The sequence below is a fragment of the Miniopterus schreibersii genome (genome assembly GCF_964146895.1).
Source record: "Miniopterus schreibersii genome assembly, chromosome: 12".
In the NCBI taxonomy this organism is placed as follows: Eukaryota; Metazoa; Chordata; class Mammalia; order Chiroptera; family Miniopteridae; genus Miniopterus; species Miniopterus schreibersii.
Genome location: NC_138112.1, coordinates 63,527,626 through 63,541,851, shown reverse-complemented (window position 1 = coordinate 63,541,851; position 14,226 = coordinate 63,527,626). Strand labels below are relative to the sequence as shown.

Here is a 14,226-nt window from a genome sequence, read left to right as displayed (position 1 = left end):
GTTTTGTCTTCTTTAATTTTAAGCACTTGGAGAGTGAAAAAGAGGGTGTCATTGGTTGCCTGGATCTTATCCTGAAGTGGCTTACCCTGCGGTTTTTTGATACCAATACAAGTGTCCTAATGAAAGCCCTAGAATATTTAAAATTACTCTTCACCCTGCTAAGTGAGGAGGAGTATCATCTTACCGAAAATGAAGCATCTTCCTTCATCCCCTATCTCATCCTCAAGGTAATGTGCTTTTCTCACTGGAAGACTGCTCAGGTTTCCAGCTGACCTCAGATCCTGTACTTTATTCCTTCTCCCTTTCCTTGTTATATGATATATAACTTCCACCACTCATTCCCATGCTCCTGTTCGTTTAAGGTCTAGTGATGCATGGAGGGAGGGAGAACCTTCGCTATTCAGAAAATGCCTTACTTAATCATTATATTGACTAGGTTGGAGAACCAAAGGATGTCATTCGTAAAGACGTCCGTGCCATCCTGAACCGGATGTGCCTTGTCTACCCAGCCAGCAAGATGTTCCCCTTCATCATGGAAGGAACCAAATCCAAAAACTCAAAGCAGAGAGCAGGTGAAGCAACAATTTAAATTGAGGCGTGAGTCTGTGTAGCAGTGACCTCTAAAAGAAATAGTTTGTAGATGAACAAGGAAATGTCTTCAGTGTCTGTGTGGTTGATTCCAACCTTCTAATCTGGACTGTGAGAGTGATGAGTTGCACACTGGTGGAGCCACAGTATCAGGTGATACAGGCACTACTCAGTAACACCCTGGTGACAAAATCAAGTGCACAGGGGCCATCTGACTCACAGGCAACCCTTTCTTCCAGAAGCACTTGCTTTAACACTGTTGTTTCATTGTGTATTTTATAAGAAGGTAATAAACAAGGAAAAATTATAGGCAGTTCCAGAATAAGATTTTAGTCCTTAATTTATGCCAAGGGAAATGTATCTAATAAAGATAGGTCTGTGTGCCAAATGTGCATTGAGTCTTAATCTGGTCTTTCTCCACCATCAGAGTGCCTGGAAGAACTGGGGTGTCTGGTCGAGTCCTATGGCATGAATGTTTGCCAACCAACCCCAGGAAAAGCCTTAAAGGAGATAGCGATTCACATAGGAGACCGTGACAACACTGTGCGCAATGCTGCCCTCAACACCATCGTCACAGTATACAATGTACATGGGGATCAGGTGTTCAAACTTATTGGAACTGTAAGTGACTTTTCTCTGAATATCGTCAGCATGTTGTGAATTACAAGATCACTTATATGTCAATTTTCATGCCATCTCAACTCTGGCTATGTTTTTACCACTTTTTATTGAACTAGACCTATCAATGTCTTAGAATCCAGATAAACCCTGGAGGGTGTCTCTGATTATTGTGAGATATATAGGCTGTATTTTACTGGAAATCAGATTTTCTTTTCTGAGCATTCTATTCATAGAAATTTGCTTTAGAAATGAGAGCTATTTTTGGATCAAGAAATCTGAACTAATCTGGAATTTTGATTCTACCTGACAATCTACTCTGTAAATATTAGTGCATTTAGTTTTTAGTGAACAAATACTCACTTGTATATAATATAATACTGGTACTTGTCAGATCAAGTCTTGAGCTACAGCCATGAGCCAGACTCTCCAGGCACATTAGGTTCTGCTTCCTACTCCTTAACTTCCTTTGAGCCAGTGACTATTGTGCCTGCTCAGTTCTTCATTCCAGCAACCTCTTAGTATCACATGTATTTATACTGTTCTTACATAATTTTACTTGTATTAGTCTAATTAAATCCTCACTATAGGCCAGTGAAGGAGATAAAGCAGATGGGAATTTCACAGATGACCAAAAGCTTTCTGCAGATAGTCATACAGCTAATTAGTGATGGCACAGCAAAAATGAGAATGCTTCATTTAATTTTTTATCTTTTTATTTGTAGTTATTAATAACCTTTTATATCCTTCTTTCATATGTTCTTATAGCAGGGCAAGTTTTAACAGTAGTTGATTTAAAAATGTAGGTAGTGTTTTGAAAGTAAATTTATCCTAACATAGCAGATTCTATTTGTTTTAGTATGAAAATGGATATTAATTCTTGAGACTTCCAATTAATTAGGTTTTACGTTTTCCTCATATTGTAGTAGAGGGCTATGTTAATAAGTTAAATTTCGCCTCTTTTTACAGCTTTCTGAAAAGGATATGAGCATGCTTGAGGAAAGAATTAAGCGGTCAGCAAAGAGGCCTTCTGCTGCACCAATAAAACAGGTAGAAGAGAAACCTCAGCGCACACAGAGCATAAGCTCCAACGCCAACATGCTGCGCAAGGGACCAGCTGAGGACATGTCCTCCAAACTCAAGTATGTAGCTGGAGATAGTTGTCTGAGAGCACCTCTGTGGACTTTGCCTTGTGTGCTCAGAGCTTATCCTGAAACATAATCTTGAGTTCTTGTAGCCATTATCATGCATGACAGAGTGTCTGGTTAAATGTCTTGTAATCAAATGTTTAATCCTTCAGTCTTCATTGTCTTTGTCTCAAAACCACTTCTAAATAGTCTTGTGCCTTCTTTCACTGCTTTTCCGTGGACAGAATTATGTATCGCACTTATAGGATGTAAGTACTGCCTGCTAATTTCTCATTAGCAGGGCTCTTATATCTTTCTAACTTCTGACTTGGATTCATCCCCTCTGGAGGGTGATTGGCTTAGAGTTGATAACCAGAGTAGAGGGCGTTCATAAGTGTCCCACAAATCCAGCCTTCCATGAAAGTCTACTGGCTAGCAGAAGTGGCAGCTGAATGTTATGTGGCTAAAAATATGGTTCACTTTCCTTGTGCTATATATTTGGTCATGCTCAGGTTCTTCTTTAGATAAGGCTAAGTAAAGTGCCTGCAACCCAGAATTGGCTTAGGGACTCAAAATACTGCCTTTCTAGCAAGACAGCTCTCTTTTGGGTTGTATCATAAGTATCTTTGACCAATTTGAGTTTGGAAACTTTGAATACCTATTAGTTAGATATAATTCTGCCCCTAACCAGTCAAGAGTGAATAAAAAAAGGTGACTGTCCCTCAAAGTATAAAATGTACTGAACACTGCATGGAATGATGCTTATGATTAGGAAAAACTTAAACACTGGTTATTTTTGTGGAAAAGAACCAGCCAGTCCAGATTTTTCTTAAATTTTTGCCAGAAGTAGTGAGCTTTGCGTCAATATAAGTGTACTTTATTATTTTCTGCCTCATCTGGAATAGCAGTGCAAGGTTTGTTGGCTTTAGTGAACTAGAGAGAATACTTATAACTTAGCAGGTACTGTAAGTAGAAAGTAAAGTTATCTGGATATTCGTGAACCAGTGTTGTTGCCCATTGAAGGCACATCTTAGACTCAAAACTTAAATCATTCAGGGGGGCTGAAACCAGAAGTTGAACATCTGTCTTGAAGCTTTGGGGCAGCTGGCAGTGCTTTTCTTGCCCTTTGGTTAAAAAGTCTCTTTTAGTTCAGAAGCCTCCTTTTGCTTCCTTAGCCAAGCTCGAAGCATGAGTGGGCATCCTGAGGCAGCCCAGATGGTGCGCCGAGAATTCCAGCTGGATCTCGATGAGATTGAGAATGACAATGGTACAGTCCAATGTGAAATGCCAGAACTTGTGCAGCACAAACTGGATGACATTTTTGAACCGGTCCTTATTCCTGAACCCAAGTAAGTTAAACTCATTTAAGGATAAGCAGTTCATGATGATCAGAGGGCATGTGTGAAAAGAGCTCTCTATGCAATTAGAACTTTTTAGAACTGATTACTACCTGGCTGATAACAGTCCCTGACTAAGAGCTGGATCTAGTGGGGAATTGCTTAATTCTTATAATAAAACTGGTATATCTTATAGTAAAAACTGAATTTTTCCCTTTGCTCTGCTTTCTAGGATCCGGGCTGTTTCTCCACACTTTGATGACATGCACAGTAATACAGCATCCACAATCAATTTCATTATCTCCCAAGTAGCCAGTGGTGACATCAACACAAGCATCCAAGCTCTGACACAGGTAATGGGGGTATTACCCGTTACAGTAATTCCACTGGTGGACATAAAGGCTGTAGGAGTGATGGTCGCATACTGGTTGCAGTATTAAAGGAGGCTGGTAGCATTCAGTACCATGCTGATGAAAAAAGTGCACAGGGACCACTCAGTCATCACTTGCTTCACAGGATACAGCTCTTACAGAGCCTTGCTCTTTATAATTGCACTCATTCACCAGAGACTGGAGATACAGCGTTAAGTAGCCACCTCAGGGAACTTACTAGATTTTAATGGACAGACACAAATAAGTAAACAAGAAAGTATCAGATAATAGTAACTACTGTAAATATAACTCAAGTGGGGTGATTGGAGAAAGGAACTAAGGAGTTGCTTAGATTGATCGCCAGGGGTTCAAGCAGAGGGAACAGCTAGTGTAAAGGCTGTAGGGTAGGGATGAACTTGGTATGTTCAAGGAAACAATACAAGGCCCATGTTCCCAGAGCCTAGTGGGCAAGAGGGAGAATGGTACAGAATGAGACCTGATCATGTAGACCTTTAAAAGCCCTAGAGTGCCCTAGCCGGTTTTGCTTAGTGGTTAGAGCGTCTGCCTGCAGACTGAAGGGTCCTGGGTTCAGTTCTAGCCAAGGGCACATACCTCAGTTGCAGGCTCCATCCCTGGTCTGGTTGGGGCACATGTGGGAGGCAGCCAATCGATGTGTCTCTCTCATATCGATGTTTCCCTCCCTCCCTCCCTGCCCCCCTCCCTCCCTCCCTCCCTCCCCTCTCTCTGAAAAGCAATGGAAAAAATATCCTCAGGTGAGGATTAAAAAAAAAAGCCCCATAATAAATTGTTTAGATTTTATTTTAAGTAAGATGGGAAGCCATCAGGAAATTGTAAATAAAGAATCTACATGGTTTTAAAAAATCATTTTCTTCTTCCTCTGTTTCCCTCCCTTTCCTGACGGTTCAGTTCTAAAGCCAGTAGGTGGGTAGAGCAAGGTAGGCATCTAACCTTTTGGCAAGGGAGTGGAAGTGGGGCCATAATGGCCCCAATGTGATGGTCTCGGAGCCCAGGCAGAATGAAGAGGATGTCCTACAATCATCCTGTCTGGCATGGTAGTAGAACTCCAGGCAGTATATCAAATCAAAAAGAACACTGGATCAAGATGTGGGAAACCTGAGTTTTGAGTTTGAACTAGGTAGTCTGATCTTTCTGAGCCTCACTTTTCTCAGCTGGTAAACAGAGATCTTACTTTCAGCCTATCTACCTCTCAGAGCTGTTGGGATGATTAAATGAGACAGTGGGTATAAAAACACTAATAAGTTAGATATTTAAACATAGGGATTATTCCCTGAACTAGACAGTGGGACTGAATAGGAGCTACAACTAATTCACCTAACAGTATTTTGCTCAGTAAGTATTCCTTGAATGATTGAATCCCTAAGGACTAGTTAGTTATATGTAAAGTTCCTGGGTTCTTTTTAAGGTAAGATACTGGAAATGCTTTGCTAAATTTACAGAGATATCCTTTGTAGTATCTTCCTGCTACTTAGAAGGATGAAGCTTAGAAAATACATCTTGGATTTTTGTTATCAGATCGATGAAGTCCTGAGACAGGAAGACAAAGCCGAAGCTATGTCTGGCCATATTGATCAGTTTCTTATAGCCACGTTCATGCAGCTAAGACTCATCTACAACACGCACATGGCAGATGAGAAACTGGAGAAGGATGAGATCATCAAGTTGTATAGCTGTATCATTGGCAACATGATTTCGGTAAAGGCACCTCTGCAGATCACAAACTTCCTTTCAGTCCCTCATCCCACCTGGGTCCTAGAGCCCGAGTCAGTGCAGATGTTCCAGTGAGTCCTGTGTCACTTGTGGAAATGTTGGACAACGCTCTAGCTTACCTTATTGTTAGGATACAAAGTAAAATGCTTACATACTACCTAGAATTCTGCTTCCTGCCAGTTTCTTCATCAGGCATGGTAGGCCCTGGCTGGCTTTTCACATATAACTGCTCACATTAAAAATACTTCTATAGCCCTAGACGGTTTTGCTCAGTGGTTAGAGTGTTGGTCCAAGGACTGAAGGGTCCCAGGTTCAATTCCAGCCAAGGGCATGTACCTCGGTTGCAGGCTCGATCCCTGGCCTCCCGGAGGCAACCAGTCAATGTCTCTCTCTCTGTCCCTTCCACACTCTCTAAAAAGCAATGGAAAAAATGTCCTCTGATGAGGATTGGAATAAAAAAACACTTCTGTAACAGGAAGGAAGCACACCGACTATGGCTATTTTTGGAGGTTTGGGGAGTGGGGGAGTGTGGTGATTTATATTTTTTCCTAATACTCTGAATTTTTAAAAGTACAATATAATTATTTACTAGAATAGCCACCCATGTTTGTCTTCCTTGCTCTGTATATTGAGTTTCATACCTCTGACACAATTATGATTGGACAGCTGTTTCAGATAGAGAGCCTAGCCCGGGAGGCCTCCACTGGAGTACTGAAAGACTTGATGCATGGCCTCATCACCTTAATGCTAGATTCCCGAATTGAAGATCTGGAGGAAGGACAACAGGTGATCCGCTCAGTGAACCTATTAGTGGTAAAGGTTCTGGAGAAGTCGGACCAGACCAACATTCTGAGGTATATCTGTGGTCTCAGCATTACAGCCTAGAACAGCCTCTCTTTTGTCTACCCATAGAAGCCGGAAGGCACTGGATCAGTTGTAACTTTAGGTTTGCCTAATAAATTGATTACTCTTCCCTCAAGAACCTAAGGTATTCCAACCTAAGACAGCAGCTAAAATAATAACTTAGTAAGCCAGTGAGTAGCATGAGTTTTCTAGACTAGGACTGTAAACTGTGTCAGTTACCCACTCTTTTATGTACATTTCTCTCTCAGCAACCAGTGACAATGAAAAATAGTGACAAGCTTTACCATTTACCAAGTGGTAATTTACAAAGCTTAAATGATTGATGTTTATTTTCTTAACTGAATGTCAAATAATCAAAGAATTCTTTGATGTATGAGTTCTCCATTTATTAGATGGATAGAGAATATACTTGGCCCTTTCAGTTATTGATTTTAATTGTAATGCAGGTTTCAAACTTATTAATGCTGTTTTGTTGGGGTTTTTTTCCTAGTGCCCTGCTTGTTTTGCTTCAAGACAGCCTGCTAGCAACAGCCAGTTCTCCCAAATTCTCAGAGCTTGTTATGAAGGTGAAGTTGAAATAATTTGATCTCTTTCAAAGATGCAAAACTTTATTCAAGTGTGGGGGAAGAGGAGTTGGAACTATGACATAGAGTCAGATCAACCAAGACATACCTAAAAAATACAGTTGGTCTCCATTTTCCCCTCCTCCATTTATACCCCTTCCTCAGGCCTAAACCATTCCTGGCCTCTAACAGTGAAAAGGAAGAACTATTTTGTAAATATCTCAGCAATTTGCCTGGAATCAAAAGATTTCTTTTGGGGGAAAAGGTATCTGTAGCCCAATAATATTTTGGTCTCTTTAATGGAAGAATTCCAAATGTACATATCTATAACATAATACTGTTATTACACTAATAATGTAAAATATTTTGTCTTGGGTTAGATTTTGATACCAAGCAAACCCAAGACAGAGTTTCCACATTTTCTTATTATTTAAGGTCCCTATTCTAGGGAATGGGAACGAGTGTCTGAGATGATTAGATGGGTGACTTGTCACACTTAGCCAGTGACGTGGTTGAAGTGAGTAAAATTGTTCATTTTTAGCAGCCACACTTGAAAGATATGGTGTGCCACATTTATATCCCTGACATCTTTTAGAAGTGATCCCAGAGCTTAGGGAAGATGAACGGTGACAAATGATCCTTATTCTTCAATCACTCCCTCTAACTTTTGGGTTTTTTCAATAGTGTCTCTGGAGAATGGTTCGACTGTTGCCTGATACCATCAACAGCATTAATCTGGACAGAATTCTTCTGGATATACACATTTTCATGAAGGTCTTTCCCAAAGAGAAACTGAAGCAGTGCAAAAGTGAATTTCCCATAAGGACCCTAAAGACGCTGCTGCACACTTTATGCAAATTAAAAGGGCCCAAGGTGAGTGAGAATAGCAACTGATCCCTGAGGGAGTTTGAGAGAACATCATGGAAAGGGCACTGCTGCCATTTGAATATGCACGTGTCTCCCTTAGATCCTAGACCACCTGACCATGATTGACAATAAGAATGAGTCTGAGCTGGAGGCCCACCTCTGCCGGATGATGAAGCACAGTATGGACCAGTCTGGGAGCAAGTCGGATAAGGAAACAGAAAAGGGAGCATCTCGAATTGTGAGTGTCCTGACTTGAAAGATTGAGGAAATTGAGCTTGTCTGGAAGTAATCTTGTTGAAGGCTTGGGGATTGGTCTAGTCTTACTCTCCTGCTGTGGTGCTATAAGCCTTCCACCTTGACAATTTGAAATGTAAACTATAACTACATGCCTTTTGGTCCCTCAGAAAGGTTTCTTTGTGCCTAAGGCATTGGTCACAAGATATATGCGCACTGTGAGCTCTATTGTGGGAGGTATGGGCCAGATCCTTCCTCTTCAAGTTCAGTTGAAAACCTGAGACTGGAGTGTTAGTGAATCTGCTGCAGACCCTGCAGCACTGGTGGTTGTCACCTGCAGCAACAAACCAGAAAGATCTGGATTTTGAGCTATTTTCAGTTCTTATCCAACCTTTGGTTCCTAATTAGGAACTCAAGTCTAACCAACCAGTCCTTCCTTGTGTCTTTTCAACTTTTCAGGATGAAAAATCATCAAAGGCCAAAGTGAATGATTTCTTAGCTGAGATCTTTAAGAAGATTGGCTCTAAAGAGAACACTAAAGAGGTGAGAGGGAAGGGTTGAGCCAGATGGGGGTCTGCGTTATGGAGAAGGGTCACTGACTAATATCCACCCCACCTCTTCCTTTTTCTCTTAACCAGGGCCTAGCAGAGTTATATGAATATAAGAAGAAATACTCAGATGCCGACATTGAACCCTTTCTGAAAAATTCCTCACAATTCTTCCAGAGCTATGTTGAGAGAGGCCTTCGGGTGATTGAGATGGAGAGGGAGGGCAAAGGCCGTATTCCCACCTCAACAGGTATGGCTTCCTTTAGTAGCTCCAGGAATAAGCTCAAATGAGCTCCCAGCTCAGGAACTGGAGGTTTTGATTGGTTTAAGTTTATAACCATGCACCTCAATACTGAACAGTCACCAATAATGTTCACATTGCTATGGACGATGGTCAGCTCTGTTGTCTGCCTTGACTCATCATCAGTGTGTGACAATGGCATCTCCTGCCCTTGAGCAGTTTTCCCCCTGGGCTTCTGGTTCTCTGAGCTCTCTTAGTTTCCACCCACCTTGCTGGCTGTTCCTTCTGGACCTGACTGATTTCCTGTCCCTGAACTCTGTGTTGGTGTCCCCCAGAGGTCAGCCCACAATCATTTCTTTCTTACTCCCTTAACTAATCCATCTTCTTTCATCACTTCAAATAGCCTTTATATGCCAGCAAGACCCAGTTTTGTGTGATGTCCAGCTCAGACCTCCTTCCTGATCTTGACTGATATATCCTGCATGACATCTCCACTTGTGTTTCTAATGGACATCATAAACCCCACATGTCAAAAGACTGAGCTCCTGCTGTTCCCCCAAACCTGTTCCATTTGCATTCTTCTCCCTCTCAGCACCTTTGTCCTAGTTTACTCAGACCCAACTGCTGAGTCTTCTCTTCCTCTCTGTCAGGAAATCCTTTGGCTTTTTCTACAAACTATATGCAGAATCCACCCACACTTCTCATTACCTTCATTGCTGCTGCCCTGGTCTGGATTGGAGCACTCTCCTCCTATCTGATCTCCCCTTCTACTCTCACCTCCCTATATTATTTCTACACACAGTGTCAAAACGAAGCTTCTCATTTTCCAAAGGCTCTCCCTTTCATTCAGCAAAAGCAAAAAGCCTTACAAATGTCCGCGAGGTCCTACATTATATGGCCTGATACCTCTAGAACCTCATCTCCTGATGCTCCCCCTCCCCCCCCACTTTCATTCCACTCCAGGCCCACGAGCCCCCTTGCTGTTCCTGGAATGCACCAGGCATGCACCTGCTTAGGGCTTTTGCACTGGCTGTTTCTTAAGTATAGATTGCTCTTCCCCAAGAGCCCTGCTCCCTTTCCTCCTCGAGGTCTTTGTTCAAGTACCACTAACTCAGTGAGCTCTTATTTAAAACTTGCAACCTACCACTCACACTCCATAGCACTCAACCACCTCTAACATACCATACAATGTGGTACTTATTAGATTAATTGGTGTCTGTCTGCTAGAATTGAAAATCCACAAAGCTGAAGATTTTTGACTGTTTTGTTGTCAGGCACATAGTAAACACTCAATTATTTGTTGAATGATATGAATGAGTGCTTATCCTGATGTTAAGCTGAAATGTTACTATAGTAAAAAAAAAGCCAGTATTTGGGAATTATTGTTCACAGGATCTAGAGACAAAAGGAAGACTTAGGAAGTGTCAGTTAACAGAAAACAGCTGTTGAGCCTTAAACCCAAGAAAAACCCACTGCAAGAGTTTCCTCTCACCGTGCAGAGTAGAGCTTACACATTTGTCCTGCATTTAGTTCTCTCCGAGTTCAGGGAATCTTACCTACTCTTAGGTTATAGAATGTTTGCCTATAAAGCTGTGTTCCTTTGTGGCTTTCAGATTCCAGTCCTCTTCTCTCTCACGGGGTTTCTTGCCAGACTCGTTTCAGTTTTATTTGTTCTCTTAAGTAATTTTTGTTGTTTTTAACACCTAAAAGAGTCTTTTACTTGAATCTTAGTGAGCAGAACGTCTAACAGACACTACATAAGGACATACCATGGTTTGGTTGATCAGGGTAAAGCCTCCTGTCTCATTTCCAAAGTGCTTTCTGCTGATGTTCAACATTTGATTAATGCTTTTGGCCTAAACAGCATATTTGCAACACAAGCATGTGACCCCACTGATCACTGAACGCTTTTGCTCGAGCACCGGTTACTGTTGGGCTTTTCCGTTGTTTACTCATTGTTCACCCTCTCGGTGTCCTCATCTGTACATCAAAGGGTTCCTTTTTCCCTCAAGTGACCTGTTTACTTTCCTATTTACCATAAGAGTGCCTTCCCATACTTGGTCTTTTTAGCTTATGTAATGCATTTTCATTGATATCAGCTGGGTCATTTTAAATATCTGCTTCTTGTGATTGTCTCTTCTCAGGAATTTAGGAACTGTGGTGGATTATTTTGGTTTTGAGTTTCCCCTCTTCTACCAGAATGTTGATCTCAGTGCTGCGGATTACATTTCCTAGTTCCTAGCCCTTCTTTGGGTGTTGTTGGACACCTCAGTTTCCCCCTGCTTCATGAATATACTGTAGCCTTGAGCTCCTTGCTGTCCTCCCCAGTTTGAATCAGAGCTTTCCCCTTATGTCCTGTGGTCTGAACCTGGTCTAATTCTACCAAATATTTAAAGTCCTTAGGTTCTTCACTGACCATATACTCAGGAGCAGCTTAGGCTTTTTGGGTTGCCCAGGGCAGCTGTGGGGTTATAGAGTTACAACCCTGCGTAGCCCAGGATGTAGATGTACGTCCACTCCTGTGCATCAGTTCTTGAAGTTCTCACTAAGCTTATCTTGTATATTTCTGAGCACCCTTTATTATCAACTCCAGATGGATTCTAGTGGATTTTTTTAAGTCATAAAGTACAATGGCGACCTTCGAGCCCCAAATTGTTCCCTTTGGTGGCAGATTAACAAGGGTAGCCTAGAAGTAGGGGGTGCATATATCTGAATATTCTTTCTGCATCTCTTCTCTAGGCATCTCCTCTCAGATGGAGGTTACCTGTGTGCCTGCTCCCACAAGCACAGTGTCCTCCATAGGTAACACAAATGGAGAAGAGGTGGGACCATCTGTCTACCTGGAAAGGCTAAAAATCCTCCGACAGCGATGTGGTCTGGACAACACAAAGGTACTGCTCCTTCCCTTCTGTGTGGGTCAAGGAGACAGTGACAAGCAGGGCAGGGACAGGCTGGCCCAGAGAAGCGGCCCAGTCTTGGTATATGTTGTTCCAGGGCTGCCTCTTGACTTTAGACAATGTCTCTTCTCTCAACAGCAAGATGACCGACCTCCGTTGACCTCTTTGCTCTCCAAACCAGCCGTTCCTCCCGTTGCCTCTTCCACAGACATGCTGCACAGCAAACTCTCTCAGCTCCGGGAGTCACGGGAGCAGCACCAGCATTTAGATCTGGATTCTAACCAGTCTCACTCTTCAGGAACCATGACCGCGGCCTCCTCCTCCACAGCTAACATTGATGACTTGAAAAAAAGACTGGAGAGAATAAAGAGCAGTCGCAAATGAAGCTGCCTGACTCCTGGCACCCTGCAGCTTTAGTTTACTAAACTAGAGTCCTCATAGTTTACAGTGGCCTCGGCGGGCCTAGTGTACACGAACCGGTTTGTATCAGCCGTGGATCAGGAGGAGTCATGGCACAAGTACCTGTACATACTCTGCTTCTCCATGAGCACCTGCCTCTCTAGAAGACTGTCTGTGTATTAGCTTAGTGTACAGACTTGTAAACAGCTGCCCTCCACTCAGCTCAGACTAGTTTCCATGCCCTTTTTCTTTTTAACTGCTCATTTGTAAAGTTGTCCTAATCTTTCCTAGCTTTTAACTATTAGGAATTCTTTAACAGTTTTCCTTTTGAGTTTGTGAGCTCTTCTCCCTGTAGCCCTGAAGGGTTACTGTATTCTGTATGAATGCATGGCATGATACAACTAATTTAAGAGTCTTTTATAAATAAAGTTTGCATTAACTATACCTGCTCCCAAGATGCCCCATATCTGGGAGTGTGGGCACCTCTTTCTGTCACCTGTTCTGGATACCAGGTGGGTATTCAGCCAGTTAGAGAAAGATTAAAACGACTGCCTATGGAGCTCCACCTTTCCTCAGCTCACAGACATGGTGCTGCCTTTTTCTCTCTTAGAACAGGAGGAACTCACCTTTCCTGCTTTTCACGTGTGGCTCCCGGGTGAGCAAAGGAATCTCTCTTTTGAGGTTGGGTCATGGCTGCCCTCCCGTCATCACTATGGCTCCAAGGAGCTTGTAGGCTTCCTGCCACTTTACTGCCCAAATCATTTGAGATTGTGCCCAGGGATTGGCTGGGCTACCTTGTTCCTCATGTCACACCTGGATTCGGGTCATTAGACTAGATATGGTAGAGCTTAAGAGCTTCCTGCCCTGTTGTTGGAGTCTGAGTCTGCACTACAGTTGCTTCCCACTCAGAGTGAAGACCACACAGTGAACTGAGTCACTTCTGGAATAAACTCTGCAGGGCCTTCATCCATAGTCAGAAAAACTCTTAAGTACTAAGAGTTTCTGGATTCAAATGGGAGACTTTTTGGCCAATTGTCAAGTTCAGAGGAACTTTCCTAGACTACCTTTTATTCAACTGGTGTTCAAGAAATAGAAGATTGGTGGAAATCCTTTCTTGATTTCAGTCATGATTTTCAGGTGGTCCCTGCGCTGCCTGAAATGAAACTTGCCTCTCCCCCTTAGGATGGGAACGTGGGAGCAGGCATTTGCTGAAGGGAAGATGGAGGAGGAGTTCACTGCTATAGTAGAATAACATATTTAGATAGAATGGCTGTGCTTGGGTCTGGAATTAGCACAGCTAATTTGAAAAACCACAGTGTCCAGAGTTCACAATGCTGGCAGCTATGTTACAAGGCAAGCAGTCTTGTGAGAATGTGCACCCTTGTTTAAAAAGCAGGTTTGGGGTATTCTTAATCCCTTCTCCCTGCTCTGGTTACAGCTCTGGGCTGCAAAGATCCTGCAAGCTCACTGCATTTCCAGTTTTTACTCTACTTTCTGGTCAACCAGAGCCAAAGAATGAAGGCAAGAAAATCCTAATTCTGCTCCCTGGTGTATTAAAAATGAGAAGGGGGAAAAGGGGAGGGGGGAGTAAAAGTACCTGCCTTAGGTCCCTTTCTGCTTTAAACCATGAAGTTTAAAGATCTTAGCTGAAGGCCCTAGACCAAGCATGGTAACCATGTAGCATCCATGCTCCATCCCCCTGTCCTGTACCCAGTGCAGACATTCAGGCTTCACTCTTCCCTGGGAGCTCAGGGATGGCTCTTCTCAGAGGCCTCCAGACAGTTACCAACTGATGAGCATTTCACACCAGGTGAAAGGCACTG

The 14,226-nt window shown here is 42.6% G+C and overlaps 1 protein-coding gene across 1 annotated transcript in view; it reads left to right on the top strand.

The window, feature by feature from the left end:
• CKAP5 (cytoskeleton associated protein 5) overlaps nucleotides 1-12,847 on the top strand; it is a 71,240-nt gene extending 58,393 nt beyond the window's left edge. The window contains exons 30-44 of the mRNA XM_081153123.1: nucleotides 24-227; nucleotides 437-572; nucleotides 1,016-1,209; nucleotides 2,176-2,348; nucleotides 3,509-3,682; nucleotides 3,903-4,023; nucleotides 5,596-5,775; nucleotides 6,457-6,644; nucleotides 7,145-7,220; nucleotides 7,902-8,090; nucleotides 8,185-8,322; nucleotides 8,778-8,861; nucleotides 8,957-9,116; nucleotides 11,847-11,998; nucleotides 12,143-12,847. Of these exons, the coding sequence (XP_081009249.1) occupies nucleotides 24-227; nucleotides 437-572; nucleotides 1,016-1,209; nucleotides 2,176-2,348; nucleotides 3,509-3,682; nucleotides 3,903-4,023; nucleotides 5,596-5,775; nucleotides 6,457-6,644; nucleotides 7,145-7,220; nucleotides 7,902-8,090; nucleotides 8,185-8,322; nucleotides 8,778-8,861; nucleotides 8,957-9,116; nucleotides 11,847-11,998; nucleotides 12,143-12,388 (2,415 nt within the window). The 3' untranslated portion in view covers nucleotides 12,389-12,847. The remainder of the gene's footprint in view (nucleotides 1-23; nucleotides 228-436; nucleotides 573-1,015; nucleotides 1,210-2,175; nucleotides 2,349-3,508; nucleotides 3,683-3,902; nucleotides 4,024-5,595; nucleotides 5,776-6,456; nucleotides 6,645-7,144; nucleotides 7,221-7,901; nucleotides 8,091-8,184; nucleotides 8,323-8,777; nucleotides 8,862-8,956; nucleotides 9,117-11,846; nucleotides 11,999-12,142) is intronic.
• Nucleotides 12,848-14,226: the final 1,379 nt, after the last annotated feature.